The 17,644-nt window shown below is 34.8% G+C and overlaps 1 protein-coding gene across 1 annotated transcript; it reads right to left on the reverse strand.

Moving 5' to 3' along the window:
* Nucleotides 1–8,222: 8,222 nt before the first annotated feature.
* Nucleotides 8,223–16,465, reverse strand: LOC134250584 (RNA-binding protein 28-like). The gene is made up of 8 exons (XM_062732948.1): nucleotides 16,367–16,465; nucleotides 14,961–15,093; nucleotides 14,532–14,596; nucleotides 14,230–14,385; nucleotides 13,455–13,604; nucleotides 13,179–13,253; nucleotides 12,570–12,860; nucleotides 8,223–8,506 (listed from the first exon to the last, which is right to left on the reverse strand). The coding sequence occupies exons 1-8, from the start codon at nucleotides 16,463–16,465 to the stop codon at nucleotides 8,384–8,386; spliced, it is 1,092 nt and encodes a 363-aa protein (XP_062588932.1). The 3' UTR covers nucleotides 8,223–8,383.
* Nucleotides 16,466–17,644: the final 1,179 nt, after the last annotated feature.

Here is a 17,644-nt window from a genome sequence, read left to right on the forward strand (position 1 = left end):
TTCATTGAAAAATACACTTTTTTGTAAAATGTGGATTTAGCTTATGGTTAAAATAATATTATTTTCATTTCTTTTCAGAAAATTTAGGTTTAAGTAAAAGTAATCATTTTTTAAGCTGTCTAACCTTTATGGTACTGTAATTTTTTTTAAAGAAAAAATAACGTGAATGTAAGTTACAGAAATAAAAGTGAGATAAAAAATAATATTTTGATTTTACTTATTCTTTTTATTTTAGTTACATCTTTTGACTTAATACGTGTAGCTACTGTAAAATCACATATTTTCGTGGGGTCAAACTTTTGTGGTTTGAGGAAAAAGTTTTGGTTCGTTGGGGTTAGATTTCGTAGGCAGAATAAGGCCTCATAATGATTTAATTTTAAAAGTAACGTCAAGCGGAGTAATACGTTTTTTAGACGTAACTCATTGTGACGTAGGCAAGTTATGTTATCCAAAATGAATAAAATCTTTTATCCAATCAATGGCGTGTTACAAGTAAAATTAAATTATTGTGAAATAGAAATGAAAATTTCACATTTTGTGGTGGACGTGAATTTGTGGGTCTCTTCTTGCCAAGAAAACAACGAAAACTAAACCCCCCACGAAAATATGTGATTTCACATAATTTGCTTTCTTTACTTTTTTTTCTAATAATCAGATTCCTCTCAAGAACAAGTCTAAATAAGGCATTATCTGTGGTCCCCGCTTACTCGTCAAATTAAACTTTCATTAAAAAGTAAATTATATTATTCTCTGATGTCTAGTATTTGCACCAACGTTTAAAAATTTCAAATAATTGCTACAGACAGCACGCGAAGCTGTGTTTTGAAGGTGGGGTCCCTTTGATTTTCATGAATATCAAAAGAAATTTGTGACAGGTACCCACTTCACTACTTTCGTAAACATCGAGCGCAGGTTTGTTCAAAGTCGAGATCAAAATATAATGTGTATACATATTTATACAGATTGTATAAAAATATCTTCGTTGAAAAACCTTGCGCTCTATGTTTTCTTCTTAAAAGTATCACGATTTTTAGTCTGTTCGTTGAGTACATTTACATAGGATTAACCTCTTGATGACCTGTTAAGAATAGATAATATGTCACGGGATTCCATACCGTAACAGGTGAATACCTCCGGAAAGCGTGTTTTCTGTTGGAAGCGACATATGTTACTCGTATTTATAAAGTGCAGTCACCAGCTTTCATTTTTTAAAATTCGAAACAAAGTTCTCTATAGACTTCGATGAATATCACTTATATCAAACGATGATGAAACTTCCGGGACATACATGTATTTTAATTCTCATGTAATTGTAATATTTCTGGGCACAGCGAACAGCACAGAATCAATATACGAGTAGATGTATATAAATACACAATTAATTTCTTACAAAAAAGAAACAAACGAGCAAAAAATACCAAAAAACGTTATAATTTCTTCACATTTAATCAGCCTAAACAAATGCACTATACCGACAACTTCAATATTCAAAGCAACCTTACACTCTTGCCACGTTTTGGGGGTGCATATAATCTTCGAATATATCAATGCAACGAAGAAAATAATTAGAGTTTGAATTGCATTTACCAATCTTGTGATATTTATTATAAGAATGAATCCTTGTGAAGTATATTGATTGATTGATTGTATATTGTTTAACGTCCCTCTCGAGAATTTTTCACTCATATGAAGACGTCACCGTATGCCGGTGAAGGGCTTCAAATTTTGACCTTTACTCGGCACTCAGGGCCATTGAGCAGTGAGGGATCTTTATCGTGCCAACACCTGCTGCTGACACGGGGCCTCGGTTTTTAAGGTCTCATCCGAAGGACCCGCAACTTTCACTTCAAAGTGCCGAGCGCATGGCGAAGGAACAGTTGCTACCCATTTTTTTATCGACTTAGGTCAGTCGCGGCCGAGATTCGAACTCACGACCTCCCGTTCACGAAGTGAGCGCTCTACCGACTGATCTTGTGAAGTATAATAATTATGTTTCTATTATTCCAGCAACTGTTTTTGAAGTGTTTATTGTTTATATACATGTATATTACATGTATTTGTACACGTCATGTATTATTCAATAATCGTACATAAATTGAAATATTTCATTGCAGATTTTAGAGCGAAATTAAGAAATAAATATACATGTCAGGCAGGTAGTATCAGGGAGAGAGGTGATCCCTTCTTTTCAGATTTTAATCTTGAGTTTTCCCCCCCCCCCCCTTTAAAAATCAAAAGCCTGAAAGGCTTCAATGGCGTCGAAAAACAATTTCAAAAGATCTGCAGATAGGTCAAGTGATTGACTCCGGTAACATAATAATAAAAATAGTCTTAACACAAATACAGTATAGGGCCTGATAGCCTTGTGTCCTGGTCCGAATGAGTCAGGGTTCGAATTGACCAGACATCGTCAGAAATGTCCATCCTCTATATCAATCTAATTTCTTTTCAGTCAATCGAAGACATATGAAGGGTTTCATAAATTATTTTAATTAATTGCCATTGTCAGAGCGTTGTTCTGTTGTATAGTGATTGCATCTTAACTACAACCATGACTCTAATGTTACGATCGACTTACGATAGGGCGCGGTAAACAAATGGAGGAAATGGATAAATACAGTAATACTGGCATTACTGGTCAATATCGTCGGTTGTTCGGATAAAATTGGATTGAAGATCGTAAAAGTAAAGCTAAGATAAAGAAATTCAATCTTTATAGTCTTGTTGTATTCGTGTTTATTTTGTAATTATTTTACCGTGTTTAAGATTGTTTGTATTACATTAATCGGTCCCAAAAATGTGATTCATGTCATTCGACGCACCCTCACTGTAGAAATTCATCCGCAACAACCATAACGTTTTTCTTGCGTAAAAATTAAACATAATATCGTTGTTTTGTAATAGTATTAATTGAAGATACAATTGATTTAATTTTATATTCAAGCTATTATTCATTGTGAACGTTTTAAAAGAAATTGGTTTACAGCTGTTGCTATTTTCTATTGCGGATGCATCCACTGACACGTGCGGTCGCGTAAACCTGACTGATCGCCAGATGACGATCGGGCAAGCCCGACGCCATAAAAATTCTTACGCCTTTACGCTGTAACGATCTGAATAAACACAAATTCATGTTAACGTTTAATTTTTCAAATGAAAATGAGTAAAATGACCCTTACCAAAGTAAAATTATTGCAGCAATATTGCCGCTATATTGCGGCAACATTGCAGCAACACATTTTTGTCACCAGAAACAAGCTTTTTGGGTTAGTGAAATATCACCGCTAGCAGCAACAACTTCTGGTGACATTCTGGCAATACTGCCAGAAAAAATGAAATATCACCGCTAGCTGCAACAACTTCCGGTGACATTCTGGCAATACTGCCAGAAAAAAAACTTTCTGGCAACATCTAGGATTACCCATGAGCCATTTGTTGAGAATGCTCAGTCATTTACTTCCTCTTTTTAAATAAATTGGAGGGAATTCAAAGGCAAGCATGTTTTGCTTCATTACTGACTTGTATCAAGTTAATTAGAGTTCTTAATTGTGTACATTGGGATTAGACAAGATGAGTAGTAAGACTGCATAATGTGGAATGACTAGAAAAAAGAATTTAAGCAGAATTATAGGAATGTGTACTCTGTTTCCATATCATCAGACTTGGTGAGTCAAAACCAATATTCTTTTTGAGATGAATGATTCAATGGAGATAAAATAGGAAAAATTATATGTGTTTCAATTAGTGCTTGTGATGCATGCATACTACTCAGACTTGTATGTCTATATATCCTAGAGTAGCAGGAAAAGATGATCGAATTAAAGCATGTATATATTTGAAAATTAATGCAGAGTTGCTGCATGGACATTTTCACAGTGGCATATTAATATTGTTTCTATAAACATTTTTTATGCGCCCGTCTTGATAGATCGGGGGTACATATTGTTTTTTGTCCTGTCTGTTTGTAAACTTTAACCTTCACCATTACTTTTGAACCAATGAGAGATAAAGATTTCAGGTATTTCTACTCCACTAATTAAGTTCTTTCAAATGACATCAAGGTCAATGACCTTGTGACCTTGACTGTGATCTATATGCTAAAAATAGCTTTTTCGAGTATTCATCATAACTTAATAATTAATGAAAGATAGAGACTTTATATTTAGTATGCATAATTCACTAATTAAGCTTTTTCAAAAGACACCTGAAGGTCAATGACCTTGAGACCTTGGCTGTGACCCATATCCTTAAAATAGATTTTTTGAACCTTGGACATAAATCTTGAGCCATAAAAGATAGAGAACGTGCATTAAGTATGCACCCTTCCTTAATTAAGCTCTTTCAAATAACACCAAGGTCAATGACCTTGGGACCTTGACTGTGACCATATACTTAAAATAGATTTTTTGAAACTTCGACATAACTTTTGAGTCATAAAAGATGGAGAATTCATATTTGGTATACACCCTTCACTAATTAAACTCTTTCAAGTAACACCAAGGTCAAGGACAATTTGACCTTTACTGTGACTCATATGCTAAAAATAGCCATTTTGATCCTCTGCCATAAATTTTGAACTATAAGAGATAGAGACTTCATACTTAGTATGCATACTCCACTAATTAAGTTCTTTCAAATGACACCAAGATCAATGACCTTGTGACCTTGACTGTGACCCATATGCTATAAATAGCTTTTTCAAACTTTATAGCCACCAAGCGCATAGTGTTTCACAAACATATCTTGATTTTTATTCTGATGATCAACATTATTTTCTAGCAGAAGTAGCTATTTCTTATTGACCCTGTGACTCACTATTGTTTGTTATATTCCTCAGCACCGTTTGTTAATTGTTAGATTGATAGATCATTATTTCTATTAAATACCAATTTATATCTAACTTACATACAAAAAACAATATTGCCACAATATTGCGGCAATAATGCCGAAAGATGTTGCCAGAAGAAAATATTTGGTCATGATTTGCAGCAATATTGCCGCAACCCCTTTCTTGCAATATTGCCGCAAAGCTAATTAACATACGAAAAACTATATAGCCGCAATATTGCGGCAATAATGCCGGAAGATGTTGCCAGAAGATCAATATTTTGGTCATGATTTGCAGCAATATTGCCGCAACCCCTTTCTGGCAATATTGCCGCAAAACTAATTTACATACGAAAAACGATATAGCCGCAATATTGCGGCAATGTATTGCCAGAATGTTGCTGCAATATTGCGGCAATAAAGCCAGAAGATGTTGCCAGAAGGTCAATATTTTGGTAAGGGGAGTAATAGTTTGACTCCCACTCCTACATAATCTATTTTTTTTAAGTTTGGGAGGGTTTCCTCTTTTTCTTTTGCTTTATCAAACTTCTGTTTGGGTATCTATTCTTGTTTATTTTTTCTCACCCCTCCCCCTCTTACAAAAGAAAGGGAATGTATTTCTGTGTGTATTTGCCGCATTTTTTTATTTGATCGTTTGTACTTTTTGAATTATCATATAAAAGAACAAGAGGCCCATGGGCCTTATAGGTCACCTGAGCATTATGCAACAACTTTCTAGTGATTGAATTTGATTCATGTTTTAATCCAGATGCTATGGCATTCACAATTTTGAAAGAGGCACCATTGATCATCATAACAATACACCTAACAGATGCTTAGTTTGTTTACTTAATACCCATTGGCAGGGTAGGGGAACAAAAAATGCATTTCAAGTAATCAGTAATATTCGGCATGATCAGTAATGCCCCAATCACACATGAGTCCCTGACCCTTAGGCCTAGATCCACACATTGCACAATTTTTGAAAAGGCACCCTTGCTTTTCAAAAATATTTGATTAATACCAAGGAGCAGATTTCAAACAATTCATCCAGTTTCAGTATATAAGTACAGCCCCCCCTCCTTTATGGAACCCCTGACCCTGGGGCCTTGAAATTCACAATTCTGGAAGATTAGGACCCCTGCTCATCATAACTATATACTAGTAGGTAGTTCATCTGCTTAATACCAAGGAGCAAAGAAGAAAACTTTCAAAGATTTAATGTATTTTCACTATATAATCAATAGAGCCCCGCCCTATCACTAGAACCCCTGACCCTAGGGCTATAAAATTCACAATTTTGGAAGAGGTATTCTTGCTCATCATAACTATGTAATTAGTTTATTTCATTCCTGGGAGCAGAAAATAATTTTTTTCAAAGACTTCATGTATTTTCAATATATAATCAATAGAGCCCTGCCCTAACACCATAACCCCTGACCCTGGGGCCATAAAATTCATAATTTTGGTAGAGACACTCTTGTTCATCATAACTATGCACTTAGTTAGTTTATTTAATACCCAGGAGCAGAGAAGAAGATTTTCAAAGAATTCATGTATTTACACTTTATAATCAATAGAGCCCCCCCCCACACCAGAACCCCTGACCCTGGGGCCATAAAATTCACAATCTTGATAGAGGCACTCTTGCTCATCATAACTATGTACTTAGTTAGTTTATCTAATACCCAGGAGCAGAGAAAAAGATTTTCAAAGAATTCATGTAATTTCACTATATAATCTATATTGCCCCCCCCCCCCCCAACACCAGAACCCCTGACCCTGGGGTCATAGAATTCACAATTTTGGTAGAGGCACTCTTGCTCATTATAACTATGCACTTAGTTAGTTTCTTTAATACTCAGGAGCAGAGAAGAAGATTTTCAAAGAAGTCATGTAATTTCACTATATAATCTATAGAGCCCCCCCCCCCCCTTACAACAGAACCCCTACCCTGGGGCCATAAAATTCACAATTTTGGTAGAGGCACTCTTGCTCATTATAACTATGCACTTAGTTAGTTTATTTTATACCTAGGAGCAGAGAAGAAGATTTTCAAAGAATTCATGTATTTTCACTATATAATCTATAGAGCCCCCCCCCCTTACACCAGAACCCCTGACCCTGGGGCCATAAAATTTACAATTTTGGTAGAGGCACTCTTGTTCATCATAAATATGCACTTAGTTAGTTTATTTAATACCCAGGAGCAGAGAAGAAGATTTTCAAAGAAATAATGCAATTTCACTATATACTTATTTAGCCCCGCCCTAGCACTAGAACCCATGACCCTGGGGCCATGAATTTCACAATTTTGGTAGAGGACTCAATGCTGATTACAATCATGCAAACAGTTTGACTGCTTGATGTCCAGGAGTAAAGAAGAAGATTTTTAAAGTTTTATTTTAATTTATTTATTTTTAATATATTTATTTATATTTTATTTTTATTTATTTAAGTTTTAAAGTTTAATTTTAGTGGTTTTTGCCCCACCCCCCAGGCCCCAGGGGGGCAGGGACCATGAAATTCACAATTTTTGTTCCCCTTTACCCATAAATGCTATATGCCAAATTTGGTTGAAATTGGTTCAGTGGTTTCAGAGAAGAAGCTGAAAATGTTCAAATGTTAACGCACGATGCACGACGAACGACGACGGACGAAAAGTGATAGCAATAGGTCACCTGAGTTTACTCAGGTGACCTAAAAATTAATATAGTGGTTAAAATATTTTGACATTTTATTCAACAATGATAGATTTGAAAAAAAAAAAAATAACGTGATTAGGGGATTTTCAAAACTCCGACCAAAAATACCTCCAGAACAAAAAGAAGACCTCACCCACCCCAAGTTAAGAAGAATACGAAAAATGCAAAATAAAGCTCAAGCTTATTGGAGATTATTTTTACCCATCGTATATTGTTTATTTCTTATCTCTACAGCTCACAATGTCTTCCTTTATATAGTACCTACTAGTAATTTAAATGTCTCCGCTTATTTGTATGTAATAGAGAAACCGCACTCTGTTCGAAAGAAAATGTTCCGGAATTTGTATGTGCAATAGGTGTTGAAGCTTGTATTTCTTAATACTCAAAGTCATCAATAATTATTATTGTACAAAATTTCAATTAGAAATACTATGTTATACACCATGAAAATAAAAATAATACTATATCCTCTGACCTCAAGTATATTCTGTAAAATAAGGGCAAAAAGGGACCAAGCTACTATACTTACGTGTAAAACGCCTTTTATTCATTAAATTAGACAGGTTAGAATTAAGAAATAGATGTTGATCAGTTATGGTTTATTGACCTGATTTTTAAACGTATAATGGGATGAAAAAAAATTGTCAATGCCAGTGATAATTTCCCAGTTTTTATTATTAAATTAGTCTAGTGTAAGCCATAATAATGGAATAATATTTTCCATTGTTGAAAATGTTATAAATAGACTTTTTTTAAGTGTATTTATTTTACTTTTATACAAATCAACATCAAATTTTGTGGTAACCATTTTTCTTCATCTTCTTGTTTTCTTTTTTTACATTAATTCATCATCACCGATCAAACCATTTTGATTTCTGTGATTTGCCTAACAAGTTTTTCTTGTACTTATTCACCAACATATCAAAGTCATCAACACCATCGATTTTCCTTTTCTTGGGTTTCACAGTTTTGACCTGAAGTAAAAAGGAGGCATGTACAGTGCAAATAAATAACAACTTTTCTTTTAGCATCAAATATATGTGACTAGTAGAGCTAAGGCTTTTTACAGTGGCTGGAACGTTATTGTTGACAAACCAATCGTGTAGAATCGTTCGTGTATCGTGAGTGATCGTTCGTTTAACGTGCAAGATCGTTCGTGTATCAGACTCAATCGTGTGCGTTTTTAATCGTGCGAGATCGTGCGTTTAGAATCGTGTAAATTTCGTTTTGTAAGTTTTTATCGGAATTTTATTTGTAAAATAAGCATTACCCTTCTTTGTTTTTCTTAATTTATTAATTAAAATCCAAATAAAATGAAAAAGCGCAATTTACATAATAGAAAGCAGAACGAACTAATTATCGCCCGTAAACAAGCAATATAGTAAGTCGTACAATATTAAGTTCTCGTCAAATAGCGCGATCAATATTGTGATAAACCGTACTTAAATCTTTAACGCCTTTTTGAAAAATCTGATTTTAATTATTATTTACTTCTTATTGTGTTGAAGATAATCTTGAAATCAATTCATTGAAAATAAATATTTTTTTTTACAAAGAAATAAACATTTCTCAATGCTTACATAACTAGTTAGTCGACAAATATACATGGACACGGCATGATTTTCGGGAGTTTTGATAATCTGTGTTTATCTCTTGGCTTATTTGTAATTAATTAATTTAAAATTTCTGCAAATAAAAAAGTTGAATAATTGGCAAGTTTTTCATACACTTAATCATTGGAAACATATTAAGGAAAAAAATTGTAATTATAATTTAAGTCATTCCATGCTGCCATTTTTGTTCAATCGTATCCCCCTTTCTGCATATCATGATATTCAATTCAATCAAATTATACGACCCACATACATGTACATCGTCTAATAGAACGAACAAAATCCGTTTTTTTTTTTTTGATCGGAGAATTACCTTAGAAATAATTATTTTAAATTTAAAATATTAAGTCTTGCATATATTTAGTTACAGAAATATCATTTTCCATTTTTTGTTCAAAGTCTATGAAATAATATTGATAATTCTTTGAAATTTTAAATAAGTATTAAGCCGTATTTCGTTTTGAAAATATTGATTCCTAAATATCTTGAACTATTTTGAGTGAAGAATCGTGTGTTTGCGTTAACAATCGTGTAAGATCGTGTAACGTGTAGAATCGTGAACGTGAAAGATCGTTCGTGTAACAGGTTTAATCGTGCGTTAATCGTGCGGAATCATTCGTGTAACGTGATCGTGCGTGTAAGTTGTCAACAATAACGTTCCAGCCACTGTACCTTAAACCATAGGCTAATTATTTTAATTTATGCATCATAAATCATATAATACTGTCATGTATTTGAAAACATAGGTAATCAAAGATTACGAAGCTCACCTCGACGAATGTTATCAGTGTAAGTAATGCAAATCTCACATCATATTTTCTTAATATCTAGTATTTATCCCAACAACAATATTCTTGCAAGTTGTGTTTAACCCCTTACAGGGCATATACATATTTCTATGCATGTAGCGTGAAAAACATGTATAGTGTAAACAAATATTCATAACTTTGTTAATACTGCAGATATCAAGGACTTCAAGTTCATTGGGATTAATCTGTTCCCCAAACTATAACCTGGTCTCTTGTTTGGAAAATATAGGTCAGATTCAGCATTCGAAGCAAGTCTGGTAGTGTCCATCCCTAGATGCATCATCCATGCAAGTTTGGTTCAGGTAGGGCTTACACTTAGTAGGGAATAAAGATGTAGGTAAGATCCAGCATCCGAAGCAAGTCTGGTAGTGTCCATCCCTAGATGCAGCATCTATGCTAGTTTAGTTAAGGTAGGGCTTATAGTTACTTGGGAATGAAAATGTAGGTCAGATCCAGCATCCGAAGCAAGTCTGGTAGTGTCCATCCCTAGATGCATCATCCATGCAAGTTTGGTTCAGGTAGGGCTTATACAATATGTAGTTACTTGGGAATGAAAATGTAGGTCAGATCCAGCATCTGAAGCAAATCTGGTAGTGTCCATCCCTAGATGCATCATCCATGCAAGTTTGGTTCAGGAAGGTCTTATAGTTACTAGGGAATGAATATGTAGGTCAGATCCAGCATCCGAAGGAAGTCTGGTAGTGTCCATCCCTAGATGCATCATCCATGCAAGTTTGGTTCAGGTAGGGCTAATAGTTACTTGGGAATGAAAATGTAGGTCGGATCCAGCATCCGAAGCAAGTCTGGTAGTGTCCATCCCTAGATGCATCATCCATGCAAGTTTGGTTCGGGTAGGGCTTATAGTTACTTGGGAATGGACCTGCTCCAAAAACTTTAACCTGGTCACTCATCTGGAAAATGTAGGTCAGATCAAGCATCCGAAGCAAGTCTGGTAGTGTCGATCCTTAGATGCATCATCCATGCAAGTTTGGTACGGGTAGGGCTTATAGTTACTTGGGAATGGACCTGATCCAAATACTTTAACCTGGTCACTCATCTGGAAAATGTAGGTCAGATCCAGCATCCGAAGCAAGTCTGGTAGTGTCCATCCCTAGATGCATCATCCATGCAAGTTTGGTTCAGGAAGGTCTTATAGTTACTAGGGAATGAATATGTAGGTCAGATCAAGCATTCGAAGCAAGTCTAGTAGTGTCCATCCCTAGATGCATTATCTATGCAAATTTGCTTCAGGAGGTGCTCATTATTTCTGGGAATGGACCTGCTCCAAAAACTTTAACCTTGTCACTGATCTTGTCTTGGGAATGGACCTGCTCCAAAAACTTTAACCTGGTCACTCATCTGGAAAATGTAAGCCAGATCCAGCATCCGAAGCAAGTCTGGTAGTGTCCATCCCTAGATGCATCATCCATGCAAGTTTGGTTCGGGAAGGGCTTATAGTTACTTGGGAATGGACCTGCTCCAAAAACTTTAACCTGGTCACTCATCTGGAAAATGTAGGTCAGATCAAGCATCCGAAGCAAGTCTGGTAGTGTCGATCCTTAGTTGCATCATCCATGCAAGTTTGGTACGGGTAGGGCTTATAGTTACTTGGGAATGGACCTGATCCAAATACTTTAACCTGATCACTCATCTGGAAAATGTAGGTCAGATCCAGCATCCGAAGCAAGTCTGGTAGTGTCCATCCCTAGATGCATCATCCATGCAAGTTTGGTCCGGGTAGGGCTTATAGTTACCTGGGAATGGACCTGCTCCAAAAACTTTAACCTTGTCACTGATCTTGTCTTGGGAATGGACCTGCTCCAAAAACTTTAACCTGGTCACTCATCTGGAAAATGTAAGCCAGATCCAGCATCCGAAGCAAGTCTGGTAGTGTCCATCCTTAGATGCATCATCCATGCAAGTTTGGTTTGGGGTAGGGCTTATCGTTACTTGGGAATGGACCTGCTCCAAAAACTTTAACCTGGTCACTCATCTAGGAAATGTAGGTCAGATCTAGCATCCGAATCAAGTCTGGTAGTGTACATCCCTAGATGCATCATCCATGCAAGTTTGGTTCAGGTAGGGCTTATAGTTACTTGGGAATGGACTTGCTCCTAAAACTTTAACCTGGGACGCCGACGCCAACGCCGGGGTATAGCATAAGCTCATCTCGACTTTGTCAAGGTGAGCTAAAAATGACCATCAATTACTGTAAACCAACTTTTATTCGTGTGCGAGAAATTTTCGCGAAAGCCTCGTCATCGCGAATATTTCTCGAAGCGAACCGGTCCTTAAAGTCTCTGTGTCAATAAACAACTGATCAAAACTATGTTTGATCGCGAAAATTAATTGTCGCAAACTAGTTTTCGCCTGGTTAATCGCGAAATAAAGTCGTCGCGAATAAAAGTTGATCTACAGTATTTAATTGTCTTTTGCAATTAAACTAGACTCAAATATCAGTTGGATATAAAGCTTAACTATAGAAGCCATTCTTATAATGGGTGGTTTCTCTGAAGAGGAAGTAACAAAAGTTACACTTTATTCATCAAGATTTTGATTTGATTTATTGATGAAATTTTTAAGTATTCATCCTGAAGTATTTCTAGTATACACACCTTTTCACTAAATACACTTGTTTCTTCCGATTTCCTTTTGAGTACATTCTTTTTAGACTTTTTATTGGTTGTCGTCACGGCTGGCCTAGGTTTGTGCCTGACTTTAGCCCCCCAGTGGGAGGGTAGACCTTTAGGTAACTTTTTACCATCCTCTGCAGCTGGAAGGCTCCCTATAAACTTGTCCACCATTTTCGGGACTTGAGATTTCTGCTGCTTTTTTGATTTCTTATTCTCCATGGTCTCATTCATAGAATCCTTTGATTTTGCCTTGTTAAGGGCTTCCAGGCGCCCCTAATAACATATGTACACTTTGAATGTTTGTATTTTAAAGCTTTTTGTTCATGATACAAAATGCATTTACACAATATTTGAGAAAAAAATCTCATTTTTCCCCTCATATTGCATCTCACAGAAAATAAACTCATATTAAGTTAAACAGAAAATAAACAAAGCAGGCATGATAAGCTGTTGACCACATAATTCCTTATTATCAAGTATGTGTCTGAAGTAAGGAATCATAATGACAAAGGCACAATAATATTATAGCAACCCTAAGTCCAACAGGGGAAGTGGGCAGTACAGGTAGTAGGTAATATATTTGATTGATACCTTTTGTCTCTCCAGTCGTTTCTCTTTGGCCTGTAGAGCTGCTTTATTTTCCAGTGAAAATTCAACAATTAACCTCTGCCAAAACAATACATATAAATATTAGAAAAAATAACTTTTGTTTTTTAAAGGGATGTTCCTGCTATTTGTGTTTATAGGTAATTCAAAGTATAGATGAATCTTTGCATCATAATATGATGGTAGATAGAAATTTGGAAAGCAAATACATGTGTACATGTACATGTACATTTATTTTCATACTCTTTATAATCAAGATACCTTGTTCTCGCCAAACAAATCAGCATCGTTATTGGTGTTTCTGAGGGCATTCAGAGCATGTTGATGACATGTGAAGTTCACAAAGGCATAGCCTCGGGACTTTCCTACCTTCTTGCTGTTCATTCTTTCTAAATCTCGCATAATTCGACACTGAAATGTCAATATAAGAATACACGTAATACATTATGGTAATATCGAATCATTATCTTACACTATTTATGTCATATAATAAAATTTACATATAATGAAAATGGTTTCAAACTATATTTGCAATAGGACACATTTCTACCTCCTATTATATTCATGAATATTTCACTTTTATCTCCATATTGACATATTCACATTACTTTTATGTGTATTTTTATATTTATTGTCCTTTTCTGGCTGAATCACACATATGAATACAAACAACAGGTAAAACCTATGTCATTGAATTGTTAAACTGATTTAAAGTTTATGAAGAACTTCTGATTACTATTATACAGTATATTCAGCCTTTAAACAATTATGACACCAAGAAATGATCAACACTATAGAATAAACTTTGACAGGTTAATTTGGATAGGTTAGCATCATGTCCACATCAGGTACAGTTAATTACTATTAAAAGCTTAAACAGAAGATATCATGCACAATCAAGTCACAATCATGATAATGTTAAAAAAACAGCAATGTGAAATTGAATTGCAAACAGGATGCTGATTACAATTAAATTGCAGTTTATCTTAAATTTTATCAAGTTTATTAATTCAGCATGGATAAGCCCTAAGTATACCTCAGTAATAACTGCCGCCTTGCTTTCTGCTGCCCTCAGGAAGACTGACTTCAGCTGTTTCTCCGTCACCTGTGTTGGGATGTTGTGAACACTCAGTCTAGTGGTCGACACAAAGATGTTGGGATTCTTCAACTTGGCACGCTTGACATTCTCCAACTATAAATATAAGTATATCCCAAAATTAAACAAAGTGCAATTTATTTCCATTTTTCTTACCTGTCATGATTTACATTAACCTATTAACCTGATTTGGGGTTCATTCTTAACAACTTTAGAACAAACAACTGACTTATTTCTCATACCTTTGTCCTTTTCAAAAGATCCTCCTTGGAAAGTCCTACAGCTGCCTGTGTCCCTGGACGAATCACTGAAAGAAAATACGAAGATTGATATTCAAAGACACATGTCTTGACACTTTTCAAATACATGTAATACAATTTTCCTACAACAACACTTGATCAGTTTTTTTCTAACAAATTCAAAGAAATTTATTGAAATATCTTGTTTTCCTTTAATGATTTGATAAACTGAAAGACTGAATGTTTTTTCCCTTAAATTCAAAACTTGCATGTTTTTATCTGTAAATCCAATAGAGGATAACAAATAAACCACATGATAAAATATCTTTACCACTTGACATACATGTATATTTATATCATATTTTATTGTCCAAATCAAGCACTGGTAATAACCATATACATTGTCCCTATCTTTAGGCTATTTAAACTTACTCCCTTCTCTAACAAGATGTAGATTTCTCTTGTCCTCTTTGACCTTTGACTTTTGACCCGATAAATCTTGAGCCTTTTCCCTCTCCACAGCCACTATGACATTTAGTCTCCGACCATCAACAACGATGCCCTCCTGAACAAAAAACAAAGGGAAAGAGTAAGAAAACAGTACAGGTGAACAGGAATCAAATGAACAGATCTCACAGGTGAGGCCCTTTTTCTAGGCCTTTCAACTAATTTTTCAAGTTGCTCATATGGTGAAAAACATTGCATAGATAGATTTATAGGTACATGAAATTATCAAAAAAAATAATAAGTTATGCATACATTTAATTACATCATTAAAAAGTTTAATTATTTATAACTGACTTTTTTGATGTTGTGTTATAAGGATACGTAACTCAGGTGTGAAAAATGACCAACTTAGTGCCGATTTATGAGTTATCATTTATAGGAATGACATATAGGCTGCTTCAGCATTGGTATTGTTAAGTAAACAAAACGGTTTCTTTACATTGTTTTGTACACAAAAAGTTTTGACCAAGAGAAAGAGAATGCCTTCACTCTACCTGAATTAACGGGGTCAATGAATGGGGAACAGACTATATTCAATATTTTTAACTCTCTTTGACGATTATTATGAAGAAGAAAATTTAATGTCATGTTTTTTGTATTCGCGCTTTTTCCCTTACTATATAAATATTTATATTTTTACAAGTAAATGCAGCAATTGATCATCTTACTTGTGTTACTAAGCACGAAGGGGAACAACCGAGTATAAAAATTTGATTAGGTTAGAACTAAGAAGGAGGGTAGATTTCCCTTTTTATTTTAATTAAAACTTTTAATTATATGTAGTGAAATGGTGTCCGTAACTATACAGAAAATAAGTTTAACATTGGTGCTAAATTTTAAGATCACTGGATTCTACTGAGAGCAAAGAAACACTTTGGAAATGCTAAAAACTGCCTTGCGTGTAAGCAGTTAGATACCCCGAGCCTGCTCTCAACATGTTTCAGCAGTGAGATATTGTTCATAAAACCGACCTCTAGTGGCAGTTGAAAGGCCAACTTTTTCTTCAGTATTAAAGACAAGATCATGAGTATGAGGGAATAGAATTTCCATGTGATTTTTTTTTTCTTTAAAATTCAAAATTGGGATAATAACCTCTTTTTGAATTTCTATAATTTTCATTTGTATGTATACATTGTTTTACAAAATTAGTACACACTGAAACATAATTTCAGTGGAGACAGCATAAGTCACTGTCATCTTGTGACTGAAAATGCTTGATAATAATTTATCATTACTTACTGTTGAAAACTAGATAAATCTGTAATTTAATACAAACATGTTTTATCCCTGCACTAATTTATAATAAGCTGACAGAAAACTTTGTAGCTTACCTCCTCATCTGCTGCTGCTGCTCGGAATTTTTCTGCATCTGCTTTAGTTTTGAACTGTACAAAAGCTGTACCTACATGTGAAATAAAATTAATATCCATCACATTGAGCTTTTAAGAGATAGAAAACACAGCAAGTTTAAACAAATATATATATTTAAATTCCCTGTGTTTTTCTACCAGGCCAACAGTGAAATTAATTTGAATACCCTGCCTACGTGACAAGTCTGTGTGATTCACACACCAACTAGAGTTAATTGTAACGGGGACCGTTACAGATGTTCCCCAAACGCTCCCCAAATCCCTTTTTGTGCCTTATTCCTGGAAGACTTTTTTATTTGCTTAGTATCGAAGGATTTCTTTAAAGAATAAAAAAGTTATAATGATATCAATTATAAATGTCATTCAACGTTTAGCATGCGCGCGCACGTTCATACATATACAAGATGATCATGGCATGATGGCTACACGATTAACATATTTTTATATACTTAAAATCAAGAAAAAAATTATACAAATATAAATGTTACCATGTTTTAAGTATAATCATTTTGCGCATGTGCATGCATGTCCTTGCATTCAATTTTGATAGTAGCATAATGTGGGAATCCATTATACCTATTCATATTCTAAATTTCATCCCGTTTTGTTGAAAACTAAGAAAGTTATAGACATTTAAAGTTTCGCCAATCAGATTGCAGCACACGTGCATGTGCATGCTTTCATGATAATTTATATATGTCAAGCTGTAGATCTTCATAGTGTATGACCATGTTCAAAATTTCAAAGGATTTTGTCGAAAAACAAAAAAGATATTGAGACTTTAGTTTCAGCCAATCAGAGCGAAGCGCACGTGCATGCGCGTGAGATCTTGCTATTTTGATCATGTCATCATGTGTATAATACTATTATATATTTATATTACGAGTTTCAAAGCATATAATCAAAAAATAGAAAAGTTACGGCCATATCTATTATAATGGTCATTTTACGTGTTGCACGTGCACGCTCTTGCAAGCACGTGCGCGCAAAATGACCTTGATTCCGCAAATCTACATAACATGTCTACTAACCCTAAAAAGGTTTTACCTACTTCGGATGAACAGTTTACAAGATCACTCGCGGACAAAAAAGTACCCAGGAAGAAGAAGAAAAATAACTAGATGAGATCTCGTTGCGAGCAACGAGTGGGTCTTCCGTCCAATTCTTGATGAGATGAGATAAGATTTTGATTGCGATTTTCATTCTAAAATAATGATTTACCACAATCTGTAAAAAGAC

Source organism: Saccostrea cucullata, unplaced genomic scaffold, assembly GCF_032062105.1.
Source record: "Saccostrea cucullata isolate Sc308-1 unplaced genomic scaffold, CSIRO_AGI_Scuc_v1 ctg1594, whole genome shotgun sequence".
Taxonomy (NCBI): Eukaryota; Metazoa; Mollusca; class Bivalvia; order Ostreida; family Ostreidae; genus Saccostrea; species Saccostrea cuccullata.

Coding starts and splice junctions, on each gene's coding strand:
- LOC134250584 (XM_062732948.1), bottom strand. CDS start 16,465: ATGGATATTAATTTTATTTCACATGTAGGTACAGCTTTTGTACAGTTC. Junction 15,094..16,366: donor CAGCAGCAGCAGATGAGGAG/GTAAGCTACAAA, acceptor TTTTTTGTTCAG/GAGGGCATCGTTGTTGATGG. Junction 14,386..14,531: donor ATCTTTTGAAAAGGACAAAG/GTATGAGAAATA, acceptor TTATATTTATAG/TTGGAGAATGTCAAGCGTGC.